The 18,805-nt window shown below is 38.4% G+C and overlaps 1 protein-coding gene across 1 annotated transcript; it reads left to right on the top strand.

Moving 5' to 3' along the window:
• Positions 1-1,701: 1,701 nt before the first annotated feature.
• Positions 1,702-18,446, top strand: LOC121265362 (GRF1-interacting factor 3-like). The gene is made up of 4 exons (XM_041168967.1): positions 1,702-1,993; positions 16,218-16,294; positions 17,563-17,647; positions 17,724-18,446. The coding sequence occupies exons 1-4, from the start codon at positions 1,916-1,918 to the stop codon at positions 18,150-18,152; spliced, it is 669 nt and encodes a 222-aa protein (XP_041024901.1). The 5' UTR covers positions 1,702-1,915; the 3' UTR covers positions 18,153-18,446.
• The last annotated feature ends 359 nt before the right edge of the window (positions 18,447-18,805 follow it).

The following is an 18,805-nucleotide window of genomic DNA, read 5'->3' as shown; positions in this document are numbered from 1 at the left end:
GTTTTTCTAAGAACTTGAATTTTTTATGGCAAAATGAGTGAGAACCGTTTGAATGATCAATTTATAATCGGCCATTATTAGGGTTTCATGGAATATTTCTTATCCAGTCACCACATGAAGAAAACACAATCTAGAGTGCCTTGCACATGTTTAGAAACTTTTGGCCATTAGGGTTTTCACACACAAGCATGTTTTTGATACATTTTGAGCACACATGGCTATTAGGGTTTTGTCATGCAAAGAATTGACTTGTCCACTCAACCACTAGGATTTCTTAACATGTGTATGTACATGTGAATAAAAGAAAAGGGCAAAGAACAAAGAAAGAAAACATGGATGGATGAATGGTCTTAAAACCGATTAGGGTTAGATGTTCCAAACCTCTTAGTACACAGATCACATGCTTGGATTTTAGTATTTTGATTTTCAAGAATCTAATATTTAGCATATACACTTTCACTTTACTTGATCGTTGGTATTCTTTTACGTTTAAGTTGTGATATGATCAGAGGATAGTGATGGGGAAGCATATACGCAAAACCCCCAATAGTTAAGAAAGCCCCGAAGAGTCTTGAGAGATTTGTGGACCCTTCACTTGTAAAGTGGCTTAAGGCAGCCGAAAAGTTTATTCATAAAGTTTTGAAGCTTTTTGAGGACATTCAAAAGATAATGGACAAAAATGACTTTTAGACTATAGAGTGGTTGTTGTGAATAATATTTGAGGAATGTTATGAAGGGTCATAGTTTGGAATTGTGACCTTATTTTGTATGGATGTTTTGAAAAACCTCGTAATTTGGGATTAATAGTACTTGATTTGGTACCGTCTTAAATTTCTGAAACTATTACTAGTTTAATTATTTCGTTGCGATTATTACGTATTTCTAAAATAATGTTAGGTGCATTACATGTTAGTTGCCATGAACGAGAGGTATGTGGCATTGTGTTGCATATTCTGACGCTTCAGACACTGTCAAACTCCAAGCAGAGTCTGGCGGCGTCATAGTGAGACTTGAGATAGACTGAAAAATTGAGAGTGAGAGAGGTGAGAGGTGACAGATTAGAGATAGAGAGAGATTGACGCCGATTTGACCCAAACCCATTTATATCAAGCATAAACTTACTAATTTCGTATTGGCTTCACGAATTGTGTCAAATATTACCATAGCTAATTAAATGTAAATTATTTAATAAAGGAAAATGCTATATATATAAAGAGATCTTATAAAAATAAATTGATAAATAGATATAATTTTATTTAATATTTAATATTTACTTTACAATAAAAATAATTTTACAATTTAACTTACAACTTATAAGTCGACTTTTATTAGATCTCTACGTTTTTTTTTAATAATAGAGAGAAGAACGGTGAAAAAGCTGTTACTTTATGGATAACAGAAATGCTAAATGTCCAGAAGATGTAGTCTGGAGATGTGTCCCGAAACTTTTTTTTTTTTTTTTTTACTTAATGATTAAGAAAGTATTTTTTAATAATATTATAAATTTTTTATCTTTTTTATAAATATTTATGATGATTAAAAAAATATATAAAATAAAATAAATAAAAAATGAAAAAATACTTTTACCTGTTCGGTGGACTTTCGGGCTACATCTCTCGGAGATGTAGCACTGCTCTTATGGATAAATAGCTAGTATTAAATACCGAAGGATTTTTCTCGTTCTAAATTCAAAGGATAAATAGCTAGTATTAAATACCGAAGGATTTTTCTCGTTCTAAATTCAAAAACATTTTAGACACTACCCAGCTGAGGAAGGTATTCCCATCTCTGTCTAGCTCAAATTTCTGAAATTGGTAAGTCTGGCCCTCGTAGATTTGGGATTTTCTCTTTGTTTGAGTGGGAATTAGGGTTTGGGTTTGGTGTTAGTCTGAAGAAGAAAGAAAGGAGCAAAACGATGCAGCAGCCACAGCAGATGATCCCCATGATGCCTTCATTTCCCCCCACCAACATCACCACCGAGCAGATTCAAAAGGTACCCTCTCTACTTACTTTGCTTGCGTTTGATGACTAGTTTCTTCGGAATAAAAAGCTTTTATGTGTTTCTTGAGCTTCGGAAAGTCACCCCCCTCCCCCTCTCTCTTTAGATTCATTTCGCGAGAAAATAAGTTTATAGAGACAGTAAATGTCAAAAGGATAGGTTTTGACATAAGTGTAAACACTTGATTGAAGGGAAAGATACATAAAATGTCAAAGGCATGCCTTTTCGAATCTTTTTAATAGTTATGCACTTCTATGCATAAAATGTTTCTAGGAATTGCTCTTGGAAGCCAAAACTTTCCTTTTCTGCATATTTGGCGAAATTTACCTCAATAGGAAGGGAATCATACATGAGGAAGATCGGCAGGTTAGGTATAATTTTATGTTTGATAAGAAGAGGGCACAAAGGCCAGTGGCCAGTGCCTCAAAGAAATATATCTGGGGAATGTCGTGGTTGGTTAGCAAAAGTTGTAATGGTAATTTAATCCATTTTCTTCGAAAAAATGTGATATGTGAGACATATATGTAGAAATCATTGTATTTCATGTAGTCATATTGCTATGCACATGTCTCGTTTGTACAAGGGAGTGTTGTGTCCTGTATCGTGTGAATATGCACAAATTGGGCAACAAACAGTGGCCTTTGGAAAAATCAAGCCCAATCATATTTGGAAATTAAGATTTCAACACAATACGGAATATATTTTTAGTAATATATGGTGTACAGAGTACTTATAAAAGTTTTTTTAGTTTACAGAGTTATTAAAGGTTATCCTTTAGAATCAACATTAGTGTATTTTCGCTTTCTTTTTTCTTTATCCTGCATGTTGGGGAGGCTTAGTGCTTCTTCTACTTTCTTGAAACTCGGATGTATTTCTCCATCTTAAATTTGAATTCTGTTTTTTCTTTCTACTTTTTCTACATCCGAACAGTAGTCATATGATGTAGTTTCTATATTTCTTTGATAGTCGTTGTGAGTTAGCTATCATAGTTTTTTTTTTCCTGTCTGTCTTTCAAAATTATGGATTTTGTCTTTATTTTTCTTCTAAAAACTGGTGGGGAAGTTGGAGAATAGAAACGTACTAGTGATTTGATAATGTGTTATATGTAACAAGACATAAAATACGTGTATTTGACAGTTGAATATTGACTAGAAAGTTGAAGCGTAGTTAGAGTATGGGATGCCATATTTGAAATGCATATTTGTAATGATAGTCATTATTTCTTGAATATATTGTCTAACACGTAGATTTCTCTGTTCATGTATATTGATGGTTACATACCTGTCTTCGCTTTCTTGACCCTTGCTATCTTTCTTGTAATTGGCATTATAGTTCTATTCATTATGTCCGTCCAACATATATGCAATATATCCTATAGCATTCAATGTTGGTAAAAGCTTGCTTCAGTGAAAAGTGCAAAATTCCTAGGCTGAAGCACTTCTCTTACCAAAAGTGAAGTGCATTTACAAAAGTGCACTTTTTGGCACTTATATGTATGCTTAAAGGTAAAAAAAGCGTGTTTTGTAATTTTTTTAAAAGATTATAAAATATCATTTCAAGACCTAGAAGATGATGTAAACCAATAACTCTTTGGTTGGCTCTAATGGTAAGAGCTTTGGTCTTGGGAGTATGCTCCCCCCAAGTCTAAGGTTCGAACCCTTGGGTGCAAATAACTTTTAAGGCCACATCCTATTGGTGAAAAGCTGATGATTTATTGGATCAGTGTGGTTTGGGAGTGTTACACAGGTATAGGGTTTAAGCAGGAATGGACGTGTGTTGGCATAGTCTCTAGGATTCCTCGTAAAAAATATTTTTGGGTATTTAGTTGATATTGAAGATCATAACATTGAGCCCTAGAATCACCAAGATCACTTAGGTGTGTGCTTGCGCCCAAGCTCTATATGATTTTTGCGCTTAAGTGCACCTAACACTTTCACCTATAATTCAGTACATTCCACAGAGTCCATTATTCAAAAATTATAAAGTGCACCCACGATGGGGCTTTGTTTAACCAAATGTCTTTCCAGGGGAAAGGAATACTTGTGGGTCACATGATAAAAAGTTCTGGCCTCAAAAGTTTTTCTCCTAAATGTGATACACCAAATCTTATTCTCTCCACTGCCTCTCATTCGATTGGAGTACAATAGGTTGAAGAATGAGGAGGACAAGTCAAATTTTGAATCTTCTTCTGATTGAATAAAAGTGGTACTCCATTGTTTGGTGGTGTTGTAGAGTTGCCAAAAATCCACCATCGATGCCTCCTTTTCGCAACAAAACAGCCTTCAAAGATTGATTGCCACACCGGATTCCATGCCAAAATTTGATCTTAGCATTTGCTTGCCTGAAATCTGATAAACATAGGAGATTATTCTCCAACCCTTATGTTTTTCAAGATGCCAACCCCATAAGACACAATGACTTCATTAGAGCGCCAACCTGCCCATGGATCACCATTCTTAACTTCCACCACTGATTGCCATTACACATCTCTACTTGTGGCAAATTGCCACAATTTGTGCAATAGATCATGATTGAATACTATCAAGTTTATGACCCTCAAACGTCTTGAGGTAGGGTACAAATTTTTGGCCAGCTGACTATATGAAAATTGAACCCCTCACCAAAGTTTCGCCGCATAATAAATTCCTCTAAAGCCTCTTGTCGCGATGGTCATGTCAATTGACAGCAAATTTTCATATTTATTTCCTTGATTTACTCTTCTGTACAATTAGCATAACATTTGACAGATTGTGTAGGGATAGAATTAGCATATACTTATTTCTTTCCATGTATAGAATTCATTGTACAGTTTATATAATAAACAGAAATCTCAAGGCTAAGATATTCGGCCAATTCATACACTGTGACATGGTATCAAGAGCTGACTGCTAAGGTTCTTCATGTGCTCGAATTTTTTTTCTTCTCGGTTTCGGTATTTCTCGTGTTTTCGATGTGTTGTGCTGTTGTTTGATAACCCGACGTCCAAGGTTCTTTTTTTTTGGCCTTTTGTTTCTAGGTTGGTGTTGTTGGCACCTTCTGTTTCTGGGTTGGTGTTTGTCGGCATCTTCTGGCTTAGGTCTGACCATTTTCGGCCCTTCTCAGTTCATTGACACGTCCTTTTCCAGGTCTTCGTGTTTTTCGGCAACCTCTATTTGAGGTCTTGGTGTTCTTTTTGGCGGTTTTTGAGTGTCAGTGGCGGTATGTCCATCTCTGCCTGTTGACCACATATCGGAACAGTGGGCTTCTCCTTGTTCAGCGAAGTCTGTCCCTCTCTTGTGAACAATAATATTTTGGCCCATTCTTTTGTCTCGGGTTCTATTTATTTGTTATGGATTCCGTACTTGTGTGTTAAGTTTACGGGCACAAATTGCTCTACCTGGGCATTGCAGTTTGAACTTTTCCTCAATGGAAAAGACCTTTGGGGTCATATTGATGGCACAGATGTCGCACAACCATCCACCTTTGACAAATCTCAGGATTTTGGGTCTTCTCCTTCATGGGTTGTGCTTGATGCAAGAATCATGTCTTGGCTTCTTGGTTTAGTGGAGCCACATATTGTCATCAACTTGCGGCCCCATCACTCCGCTCAATCCATGTGGAATTACTTGAAGAAGGTTTATCATCAAGATAATGATGCTCGTCGCTTTTAGTTAGAACATGCAATTGCCATTTTTCAACATGGTAGTCTTTCCATCCAAGACTACTACTCGGCATTTCTGACTCTTTGGCATGAATATATTAATTTGGTTACAACGGATGTTCCTGTGGCCACTCTTTCAACTATTTAGAATCTTCATGAGACTAGCCGACGTGATCAATTTCTTATGAAACTACACTCGGAATATGAATCTGTTCGCTCCTCTCTATTGAATAGATCTCTTGTTCTCTCTCTTGATATTTGTTTGGGTGAGTTACTTCGTGAAGAACGTCTTAGTACTCAAGCTATTCTAGAGCAATCTCATGATAGTTCAGGGAAGGCAACTGTGGCTTATGCTGCCCAAGGACGAGGACCATCTATGAATTCTAAAAACTTGCAGTGTTTCTGCTGCAAGGAATATGAGCATATTGCTGCAAATTGTCCTAAAGAAATATTGCTCTTATTGCAAGAAGGGTCACATTATCAAACAATGTTGTATCCGCCCCCAGAATCATTAGGCCCAAGCATTTCAAACTTCTGTTATTGCCCCTCCAGCGGCAACTTCTGCATCACATGGCTCTTCTTCAGGTGCTTCCTTTGTTCCGCACCTCCTGCAACAAATTAGATGCTAATTTCGGCATTATCAGCAATGAGGTTCCAAGATAACAATTCTACTAAACTCTGGTATGTGGATTCGAGGGCCTCTAATCAATCACATGATGAATAATCCCACTATTCTGTGTCATGTTCGGCCCAACACTGGTCAATCTGCTATTCAGACTGCCAATGACAATTCTTTGCCAATAGCTGCTGTCGGAGATGCCTCTTCTAAGTTCATTGATGTGTTTCTTGCTCCTCAACTTTTCACGAATCTTATTTCTGTTGGTCAATTAGTTGATAACAATTGTGCTGTTAATTTTTTTGGTGATGGTTATGTTGTGTAGGACCAGGTAATGTGGGGGAGCCTATCGCGAAGGAACCTAAAGTGGGGCTCTTGTTTCCACTACTTTCGCCTGTTCCAACACTTTCTCCAGTTTCTTCTATTAAGTCTGTTGCTTGTAATAATGTTCCAGATCTTAGTATGGTGTGACATCGTCATTTAGGCCATCCCAATATTCAGATCTTATCTCATGTATTGCACTTTGGTTTACTTGGTAATAAAGAACGTTCTCTTGAGTGTGCTTCTTGCAAACTTGGTAAAAGCAACACTCTTCTCTTCCCTTTGCATGCTAGTAGAGCCTCTCACTGCTTTGATCTTATCCATAGTGATGTTTGGGGGCCTTCCCCGGTTAGTTCACATGAAAAATTTAAATATTATGTGACTTTCATTGATGATCATAGCAGATTTACTTGGGTCTATTTTCTTCGCTTTAAATTTGAGGTTTGTCGTACTTTCACTGAGTTTTTAGCGTATGTTGACAATCAATTTTCTGCTTCTATTAAGACATTAAGCATAGATTCCGGTGGTGAATATGTGTTTACTGAGTTTCAGGCAATCTTGGCTTCTAAATGTATTATTCATCAATGTTCATGTCCTGCTACTCCACAACAGCATGGAGTAGCCGAATGCAAAAATCGTCATCTCTTAGATGTGGTACGTACTCTCTTGTTAGAATCCTCTGTTCCATCCATGTTTTCGGTCGAGGCTTTGAAAACTGCTACTCACTTGATTAATCGTTTACCTGCCCAAGTCCTACACATGGAGTCTCCCTATTTTTGTTTGTTTGCCAAGCAACCTAGTTACGATAATCTCTGTACCTTTGGTTGTGTATGTTTTGTTTATTTATCTCATGAGCGACATAAATTATCTGCTTAATCTGTTTGATGTGCATTCTTGAGATATAATGTGTCAAAAGAGATTTGTTTGCTGTGATCCTACATTACATCGTACACGCATTTCTAGGAATGTTATTTTTTTTTTGAAAATCAACATTTCTTTCCTGTGTCCTTTGTGCCCTCCTTTTCTACTGTGGTCCTCTCCTCCTTTGAGCAGCAGTTCTTAGATCTTCATCAAGTCAGTTCTCGTTTTAAACTAGGTATGGTGTATACGTATGGTGTATATGAGATGCTCCAGCCCATAATCTCTTCCGGCGGCTCACTCGATATCTAATCCTACCACGCTCCAGATTCAGTCAGTTGCAGCACCTCCAGAGCCTTTGGTACGTCGCTCTCCTTGAGTGTCTGTATCCTAGATAGGAATGAGTTTCCTTCTTCCAGTTTTGGAAATTCTATTTTAGCTCTTACTGCTACATTGTCCAATTTTGATAGTCCCACATCCTACTCACAAGCTGCCAAGCATGACTGTTGGCGACAAGCAATGCAGGAAGAAATTGCCACTTTAGAGGCCAATTACACTTGAGACATTGAGCCTTGTCCTCCCACCATTGTTCCTCTGGGTTGCAAATGGGTTTACTCGGTCAAGGTTCAATTTGATAAAAGTTTGGATTGTTACAAAGCTCGGTTTGTTGCACTTGGGAATAATCAGGAATATGATGTCAATTATGAAGAGACCTTTGCTTCTGTGGCCACGATGACTACTGTTCGTACGATTCTAGCTCTTGCTGCTTCCAATGATTGGCCATTACATCAGATGGATGTCAATAATGATTTTCTTCACGGGGATCTTAAAAAGTGTATTTATATGAAGCCTCCCCTTGGGGGATTGTTTCCCTCTCCGACTTCACATGTGTGTAAACTTCGTCGCTCTCTTTATGGTCTCAAACAAGCTCCGAGAACTTGGTTTGATAAATTTCGAATACTTTATGACAATTTTCATTGAAGCAGAGCAAGCATGACACTTCATTGTTTCTTCGGAAATCAGACATGGGTATTGTTCTTCTTTTGGTTTATGTTGATGATATTGTGATCACTGGTTCCGATTCTGCTTTACTTGTCCAGCTCAAGACTCATCTCTTAAGAGTCCTTTCATATGAAAGATCTTGTGTCTCTCACATATTTTTTTGGCCTTGAGGTGCATCGTAGTCCCTTTGGTATTTCACTCAATCAACATAAGTATGCTAGTGACTTGGTGGCTAAAGTTGGCCTACATGAGGCTACCTCTGTTGGTACTTATGGAATTAAATGTCAAGCTCCGCAAAGAAGAGGGTGACTTACTTGCTGATCCCAATTTTTATCGGAAGTTGGTGGTTAGCCTTGTCTATCTCACCATTACTAGACCGGACATTTCTTTTGCTGTACAGCAAGTTAGTCAGTTTCTTCAGACTCCTTGTCATCTTCATTTGGCTGCTGTCCGTCGGATCATACGCTATGTTCAGGGCACTTCTGCCCGTGGCTTATTCTTTCCCGCAGGCAATTCTCTTCGCCTTGCTGCTTATAGCGATGCTGATTGGGCTTGTTGTGCTAATACACATCGCTTAATCACTGGTTGGTGCGTGTTTTTAGGTGATGCGTTGATCTCCTAGAAGAGTAAGAAGCAAGACAGAGTGTCTAAGTCATCTACAGAATTTGAGTATCGGGCGATGTCTCTTGCTTGTTCCGAAATTATTTGGCTTTGAGGTTTGCTTGTTGAGTTAGACTTCTTTGAGACCGATCCTACACCTTTACACGCCGATAATACAAGTGCTATTTAGATCACGACCAATCCTATCTATCATGAGCGCACAAATCATATTGAAGTCAACTGTCACTCTATCCGTGAAGCCTTTGAAGCTCGTGTTATCACTCTTCCACATATTTTCACTGAACTATAAATTGTTGATATCTTCACCAAGGCTCTCACTCGCTATCGACATTGCTTACTAAGTAGCAAATTGATGCTTGTTGATCAACCTGCATCAATTTGAGGGGGGCTGTCAATGGACGACGAAGCTATCCATATTCCTTTCCATATTTATTTCCTTGATTTATTCTTTTGTATGATTAGAATAATATTTGATAGATTGTATAGGGATAGAATTAGCATATACTTATTTCTTTCCATGTATATAATTCTTTGTACAGTTTATATAATAAACAGAAATCTCAAGGCCAGGAAATTCGGCCAATTCAAACACTTTGACAAGTCATGCCAACTGGTATAGGGAACAAGGACATATTTAATGTTGGTTAATTAGATAAAGTGTTTTCGATCAAAGCTAGTCAGCCTCCTGTTGACAGATAGAGTTGTCTCCACCCTACCGAATGACATTCCATCTTCTCAACAATGTCTTACTAAATACTTTTGGCTTTGAATGGTGCCTCCAGGAAGCCCCATATACTTTTTTTTTTGATAAGTAGGAAGCCCCATATACTTTATAGATAAAGTTGTTACCTTGCACTCGAGTCTTGGTCAAACCACCTATATTTGCAGTGACATCTACAAGCATTAATTTTGATTTAGCCAGATTAATCTCCAATCATGAAACACCTTCAAAACATAATAAAAGGCGGCATACATGATTTTGGGCTCGATGGGGCCTTTGTGCTCCAGTGTGCCTTCAACATCTAATAACACTACACTAAACAATATGCAGCTTGAGAGTTTAGGATTTAAAGTATTGTTTGGTATTTGACCATATTCTTGTGAAAAACGAATGATTCTTGAAAGTCTAATTGTCTCCAAGTTTCTGTTTCAGGCATGCTGACATGAACAAGAATTTAGAGATGCATGTCTCAAATTATTGACATATGTCCCATGGTGTGGTGATGACCCATTTTTCTTCAAACTACCTCGTAAGGGATTACATTCTTATAGCTAATAGATTTTGAGAATATAGCACCTTCAGTTCGAGAGTTGGACTTCTTCTAATCTAGATATATATTAAATTACATTTCATCTTCTACTGAAATTATTTCAATGGCCAGCTTGGTGAATCCCTTTGAGGGGTTATTGTTCTAAAGGACCTTCTGGCCTAAGGCTTGTAGTAGGTTTGTTGGGTGCTCTTCAATCCTACTTAATTAAGTCACCACACTTGGGAGTCCTTGCATACCTCACCATTTATGATTCTGGCGAGACTGCCTGTCCCACCCATTGAATCAAAAGGAGGAGATAATGGGAGACGTAATATCTCTCCATCATCACTAAATAGATGTATCCCATTTTTTTTAGAGAGGAATTTATCAAAATTCTGGAATGAACTTTTATGGCCTAGATAACTATTCTGGGGAGATTGAACATGGTGCTTGCTCCAAGTCATTACTAAAGGTAGCTGATGAGGCAGTTGTGTCAATAGGATCAACAGATTTTATGATTGGAAGATTCTATCTATATCTTTCTTACCTTATTTACATTAGCTATACAGATTAGTTTCCTTTCTTAGCTTTGCCGTGTATAGCTGTAATTGGATAGTTGTGTATAGGTAGAGTTTCCATGTATAGCCAGTTTTCCATATATAGAGTTTCCATGTATAGCTACCAGACTTTTCTATTTAATGAAATTCTCATAATGGTGAGAGGCATTCGGTTAATCTGATATGGTATCAGAGCTTGTGTTCTGAACCTAGAGTATACACGCTTCCTCATTTTTTGTTGGTTTCTCGGATTTAGCCCTAGGGTCTCGAGGACTCTAGCCCAGATTTTTTTGGTTCTTGTTTCTCTGGTGGTTGCGGCAGCACATATGTGGTGCTATCTTGGAATTTTCTTTGGGACTCTTCGTTGCTGGGCTCTTGGAGATTGTTGATTCTCGATATTCTTAGACTATTTGGAGGTTATCAGCTTTTAGGCTCCTTCACGGTTTTTTTTTTTTTTTTTCCGGACTATTTTTGTCTTCACAATGTTTGGAGATAACTCTATTATTTGTTTCAATGGCTAGAACTATCTTAGCTGGGAGTTTCAGTTTAAGATGTTTGTGAAAGGAAAGGAGTTGTGGGGACATATTGATGGGACGTCCTCGACCTCTAAAGACCCCAAGGAACTCGGGACATGGGAGGCAAAGGATGCACGCATTGTCTCTTGGCTGCTGGGCTCCGTTGAACCACATATGGTGAACAACTTGAGGTCTTTTTCTACAACTAAAGAGATGTGGGAATAACTAGTGCGAATATATAATCAAGACAACAATGCACGCTGTTTTTAGTTGGAATTGGAGATAACAAGTTTCAATAAAGTAACCTTTCTATTGAGCAGTATTATTCTAGTTTCTTGAACTTGTGGAGCGAATATTCGAGTATTATACATGCTAAGGTACCCAAGGAGGCGCTGTTTGCACTTCAGACAGTTTAGGAGGAGAGTAGACATGATCAATTTTTTACGAAATTGAGCCAAAATATGAGGCTACATGGGCTGGGTTATTAAACCGAAATCCAGTTCCTACATTGGATGTTTGTCTTGGAGAGTTGCTGTGGGAAGAACAGAGATTGGCTACTCAAGCAGGAATGGGACAAGAGAGGCTGCATTCAGAGATGGTGAATGTCGCCTATGCAGCCCAGGGAAGAGGAAGATGAAGAGGAAAAGTTCAAATCCAGTGCTATAGTTGCAAAGAATTTCGCCATATTGCTACCAACTGCACAAAACCATATTGTAATTATTGCAAGAAACTGGGACACATCATTAAAGAGTGTTCAATCCGTCCTCAAAATCGGCACTCACAGGCCTTTCAAGCTGCTGTCCAATCTTCACCTATTGTAGCTCCAACAGTCACTGCAACAAGTACTAGTTAGGCTGTCCTCACCCCTGAGATGGTTCAGCAGATGATCATCTCAATCTTTTGGACTTCAAGGTAATGGTAAGACAGTCTCATCTCTTTGGTTTGTTGATTCAGGAGCTTCTAATCACATGACTGGTTAGTCTGAATCATTGCTTAATGTTCGGAGTTATAATGGTCCTCAATACATTCAGATTGCAAATGGGAGTCACCTACCTATTAATGCAGTTGGTGATATTGGACCTTCCTTCCAGAACGTGTTTGTGTCCCTGGATTATCTGCTAATTTGATTTCAGTTGGACAACTAGTGGATAATAATTGTAACGTTTCTTTTTCTTGTGGTGGTTGTCTTGTGTAGGATCAGGTGTTGGGAAAGGTGATTGCAAAGGAGTATAAAGTGGGGCGATTGTTTCCTTTGCAGTTTTCTATTCCTAGTGCTTTATCTTTGGCTTTTAGTACTGTAAGCAATCAGAGTGACGCTTGGCACAAGCGATTAGGCCATCCCAATTCTCTAATTTTATATCATTTGTTTAAGCATGGTTTTTTGGGCAATAAAAATCAGATTTCTACTCATGACTTGTCTATTGATTGTACTTGCAAACTTGGCAAAAACGAAAATTTTCCTTTCCCTATGCATGGTAGTTGCGCTACCAAATGTTTCGATGTTATCCATAGTGATGTTTGGGGCATTACACCAATTGTTTCGCATGCCCATTTTAAATATTTTGTGATGTTCCTTGATGATTGTAGCCATTTTACTTGGGCATATTTCCTCCATTCTAAAGGGGAGGTGCTTCAGGTTTTTCGAACCTTTGTTGCCTACCTTGAGAACCAATTTTCTACATGTCTTAAGGTTTTAAGATCATGTAATGGTAGTGAGTATATGTCTCATGCTTTCCAAGCATTTTTGTAGTAGAAAGACATTATTTCTCAACGTTCTTGCCCTTATACACCTCAACAGAATGGCATAGCTGAACGCAAGAATCGCCATCTGTTAGATGTCGTTCGGACTTTGCTTTTAGAGTCCTCTATTCCTCCCAAGTTTTGGGTGGAAGCTTTGTCCACTGCTGTTTATCTGATTAATCGTCTGCCATCTCATATTTTGGATTTTGAGTCACCATATTATCGTCTGTTTGATTCACATCCTAGTTATCAAGCCTTGGATACATTTGGATGTGTGTGCTTTGTTCATCTACCTTCTCATGAACGTCACAAACTTGTTGCTCAATCTGTTCAATGCGCTTTCTTGGGATACAGTGTGCATCAAAAAGGTTTTGTATGCTTTGATGATGTGGCTGATCGCATTCGTATTTCTAGGAATGCGATCTTCTTTGAGAATCAATAATTCTTTCAAAATCATTTTGTTTCTAGTTCGGATCTGGCTATGCTTTCTAACTTTGATGATCTATCTCGGCCTGTTGAGCGATTTAAACTAGGTGTAGTTTATCAGAGATGACGACCTCCACTTCTATCACCACCCTTCCTGACTCTGATCCAGTATCTGTTCTTGAAGCTTTTGCTCCTTGGCCATCCTCCCGACCTTTTCATCCACTGGAAAGGTATGGCTTTTCCCACGTCGCTTAATGCGACTTTAACTCAGATTAGTGTGCCCAATTCTTACTCTCAGGCAGCTACGCAAGCCTGTTGGGTAAAGGCTGTGGATGAAGAGCTACAGGCTTTGCAGGAGAACCATACTTGGGATATTGTTTCTTGTCCATCTGGTGCTATGCCCATTGGGTGTAAATGAGTATACACCATCAAGCTAAAGTTTGATGGTTCTCTAGACAGGTATAAAGCACAGTTGCTGGCGTTGGTAACCAATAGGAGTATGGGGTGGATTAAGTGGAGACCTTTGCTCCTATGGCTAAAATAACTACCGTACAAACCATCTTAGTCATAGGTGCCTCAAAGGGTTGGCCTCTGCTGTAGATGGATGTCAAGAATGCCTTTTTGCATGGTGATCTTAAGGAATAAATCTATATGACTCCACCACTGGGCTTGTTTGTTACTCCTTTAGATGTGTGCCGGTTAAAAAGGTCTCTCTAGGCTCCTCAAGCTTGGTTTGATAAGTTTTGGTCCACTTTACTTGATTTTTCCTTTGTCTAGAGCCAATGTGATTCTTCCTTGTTTTTGCGCAAGACAACTAGTGGTATTGTGTTGCTTCTAGTTTATGTGGATGATATCGGTATTACTTGGACCAATTCTGTATTTGATTTTGCAGCTCCAAAATCTCAAAGCCTCTTTTCATATGAAGGATTTAGGCCCTTTGTAGTATTTCTTAGGTCTTGAAGTGAAATCTACTCCAGCCGATACTTTCTTACATCAACATAGGTATGCTCAGGAGTTGATTACATTGGCAGGTCTTCAGGAAGGGAATTCTGTGCAAACTCCCATGGAGGTGAATGTGAAGCATCATAAGGATGAGGGCGAGCTTTTACCCTATCCTTCTCTCTATCGACAATTGGTCGGCATCCTGAACTATTTGACCATCACTAGGCTTGACATTTCTTTTGTCGTTCAATAGGTTAGTCAGTTTATGCAGACTCCCCGTCTTCCACACTTGGCTGTAGTTCGTCGCATTGTCTGGTACCTAAGGGGTACTTCTGATCGTGGTCTTTACTTTCCTATTGCATCACCAATTCAATTGGTGGCTTATAGTGATGCTGATTGGGCGGGTTGTGTGAATAATTGTCGTTCAGTCACTAGTTAGTGCATGTTTCTTGGCAATGCACTTATATTGTGGAAAAGTAAGAAACAAGCTCAGGTCTCCAAGTCCTCCACCGAGTTTGAGTATCGTGTCATGTCTTCTGCTTGCTCTAAGATTGTTTGGCTTCATGAGTTGTTGGAAGAGCTTGGTTTCACTCAAAACGAGCCTACTCCTCTTTATGCTGACAACACTAATGCTATTTAGATTGCTACCAATCCGGTCTTCCATGAACGCACCAAGCACATAGAGGTCGATTGTCACTACATTTGTGAGGTATATGACGAGAAAATACTTACTTTTCCTCATATATCTATGGCTCTTAAGACTGCTGATGTCTTCACCAAAGCTTTGCCCCTACGACAACATCAGTTTCTAGTTGGCAAATTGATGCTTCTTGATCAGCCCGCATCAATTTGAGGGGGGATGTCAATAGTATCGGCAGATTTTATGATTGGAAGATTGTATCTAATATCTTTCTTATCTTTCTTACCTTATTTACACAGCTGTACAGATTAGTTTCCTTTCTTAGCTTTGCCGTGTATAGCTGTAATTGGATAGTTGTGTATAGGTAGAGTTTCCATGTATAGCTACCAGACTTTTCTATTTAATGAAATTCTCACAATGGTGAGAGGCATTCGGCCAATCTGGTAACTTGTAGTTATAGAATCTAAATGATTGTGCTGGCAACATTAGTAAATCTCTTGAAGGCTCTTAAGCATTACTAAGTTGGTATCTGGGTAGCATATATGATCATCTACCAAAAGAAAATTGAGGAAGTTCTCACGGGGTCAGGGCTCTATTCTGAACTAACCAAATGACTAGATATCTGCCAATTTCACTTCGGCAGATACTCTGTTCCATCATAATTTAAAATTGAATTTACTCTATATTTTCTTAACGAATTTGTTATAAGTTCTTCAAAGGGTCGGATGTTTCTCTAGGAACCTAGTTGTTGATGAAAATAAAAGTTGCCTGAAATGTTTTCCGCCCAGTCTTTGTGGAATGTTTCAAAGTTGTGGGAAAAGTTTTGCGATGGTACCCATTTATTTTTTTCTGTGTTCCTCTCAGAATGTCATTTATTTATGATATTGACACTAGGATTGCTTTATTGCAGAATCAAAATTTTTATAATCATATGGGAACTGTATTTAACTTGTGTGTGGCGATTGCTAAGCAATTCTATTCTTGTATGTCCACTTTGATTTTCAGTTACTAGTTTGGGGAATCATATTATGGATATGTGCTGATATAGGCAACAAGATTTATATTGTAATTCTTTTAATGCATGGTGCAGTACCTTGATGAAAACAAAAAATTGATTCTGGCAATATTGGACAATCAAAACCTTGGAAAACTTGCTGAATGTGCCCAGTAAGTGACCTCTGTGTGTGTGTGTGTGTGTGTGTGTGTGTGCATTTTACTAAGGTTTTTCCAGATTAATTGCCAGTTTGTATAGTCAGAAACACTAATTTATCTACCAAAATGGTTAACCTGTCTTCTATATGACACCATTAGGGATTCATGAAAGGTTGGTTAAATATGGAATCTGTCATTCTAATTTGCAGTAAAAGAGTCTAGAAATAGGATCTGCTTCGCATAGGAAAGTTCTAATTGTCAAAAAATTTCCATTCGATGTGATAGGGTTTCCTTGAAAAGTACAGATCCTAAAAGATGACATCTTTTTATGATTTTTGCATGCTAGTTGTGTTGACTTCACTCCATACTCACATTTGCTTAATACAGGTATCGCATTAATGATGTCCTGGGGTGAAGGTGAATATGTATTGGAACTTGAGCCCCTGGTGGTCTATATTTTTCTCCATTCAGCTTAGTCAAAAGTATAGTTTCACCTTAGCCACCACTTGCCTATCAAGTGCCACCAGCACAGCCTCCACCCCACCACCAAACCCAACTAACCTGCCAATCTCAGTTCTACCTCAAGATCCACCAGTTTACAGCACACTACCCGTGGCTTCAAAAGTACTTTTGGCACCACTTTTACCACCGTGTACAGGCAGCCTCCAAAATTTTTATATTTTTCTCTGCACATTTTTTAATATAATGAAAATTAATTGGTTGTCACTTGGAATTGTGATTTGATTTATGAAATGCAAAAAGGTAGGGTTGATTTATCAAAATGCAAATTGAAGCAACAACCACTGGGATCTATTCTTGGTCTCAAGTCTCCAAAAGTAACTAGTTCATCTATTTTTTCCTATCCTCTCATCACTAAAACGGGTCAAATTTTTCTGTGTGCTTGTGGCTCTAATGGTCTTTGCACTTATATGTAGCATGATTTGAGATGGTTGGCAATAATGCAATCTATTTTAGCTTATTATTAAAATTAAGCGGATGCATTTCTGGATTGAGACTTAGCATCTGAGATTCTGAATCCTTGAAGTCACAAAAGAGGTTTTATTTTTATTTTCTTAGAGCCAAAGCCCGAGCAAAAGAAAAAAAACCTACATGCCAAAGGGTCTTTACCTCTTAAGTCTTGCATAAATTATGGATTACAGCTTCCATAGGTCTTGGCTATATATTTATAAATATGAAATAAAAAAATTGTCGGAATGTAGCATCATATTTACCTTGTGTAGTGTGGGGGGGTGTGATATACATATGACATTTTGATGATTTAGGTATCAAGCCCAGCTTCAAAAGAATTTGATGTATTTAGCTGCAATTGCTGATGCGCAACCACAAACACCAACAATGCCTCCCCAGGTAACTATTATTATGAAATATTCTTTTACTAATTCATCATGCACACATCTTGCTTATGTGTATCAAACACTTGCAGATGGCCCCACATCCTGCATTGCAGCAAGGAGGATATTACATGCAACACCCTCAGGCAGCAGCAATGGCTCAGCAGCCAGGTATTTTTCCCCAAAAGCTGCCATTACAATTTAATAACCCACACCAGATGCAGGATCCACAGCAGCAGCTACACCAGCAGCACCAACAGGCGATCCAAGGGCAAATGGGACTGAGAGCTGGAGGAGCCAACAATGGCTTGCATCCTATGCATACTGAGACTACCCATGGAGGTGGCAGCAGTGGTGGTCCACCTTCTGTTGCAGGCCCAAATGATGTACGTGGAGGAAGCAAGCAAGATGGCTCTGAGGTTGGGACAGCTGGTGCTGATGGCCAGGGAAGCTCAGCTGGTGGGCATGGCGGTGGTGATGGAGAATCTTCGTACTTGAAGGGGTCAGAGGAAGCAAAGTAGCATGTTCTTTTCGTCCATTCCACACGAATGCATGTGGCTGTTGATAGTAGTTATTTGTTAGGGTAGAAGCGGTATGCTCTGATGATCTTTGATTCATCGAGTGAAGTGCCAAAATTTTCACTTGTTCTAGTTTTGAACAGATTAGGTAGGTGAAGTATTTTTAGAGTCCTGGTATGCAATGAATTCTGTTATAAAAAACCTATGGCTAGACAAGACAATCTTTGTCGGAAGAATAGAGTTGGAAGCTTGCCATCTCTACCTTCATGCATGGAATATCATGGAAGTTTTGTTGTAGACATTGTTTTTTACCCACTATATGGTCTCTGTAGAAAATTGTCTCGCTTGTTTTCAGAAATCATCTCATCTAATCATTACAATTTTTCTAAAATCACACAATAAAATAAACATTTCAACATTTTCAAATTCTAAAATAAAAATTATATTAAAAAAATTATATTCTAATAATATTTTATTTAACTTTTAACTTTCATCACCTTTTATCTGTGTAAACAAATGAGTCGTGTCGAAGGTTTCAGATCCAGAGTCTTATTGATTCCTCTTGCTCTTCTATTTTATATGTAATCTAGATCTAGAGTCTATCCATATATCTTAGACCTCAATTTTAAGATGTTGGTTACCGTTTAAGCTGGAGG

The sequence above is a fragment of the Juglans microcarpa x Juglans regia genome, chromosome 1D (genome assembly GCF_004785595.1).
Source record: "Juglans microcarpa x Juglans regia isolate MS1-56 chromosome 1D, Jm3101_v1.0, whole genome shotgun sequence".
Classification (NCBI taxonomy): domain Eukaryota; kingdom Viridiplantae; phylum Streptophyta; class Magnoliopsida; order Fagales; family Juglandaceae; genus Juglans; species Juglans microcarpa x Juglans regia.
Note: the sequence above shows the minus strand (reverse complement) of the source record. Positions and strands in the feature narration are given on the sequence as shown.

Excerpts from the sequence above, each read along its gene's own strand:
- LOC121265362 (XM_041168967.1), top strand. The coding sequence starts at position 1,916 with ATGCAGCAGCCACAGCAGATGATCCCCATGATGCCTTCATTTCCCCCC. Across the intron at positions 1,994-16,217 it reads CCACCGAGCAGATTCAAAAG|TACCTTGATGAAAACAAAAA; the intron begins GTACCCTCTCTA and ends TGCATGGTGCAG. Across the intron at positions 17,648-17,723 it reads CACCAACAATGCCTCCCCAG|ATGGCCCCACATCCTGCATT; the intron begins GTAACTATTATT and ends AAACACTTGCAG.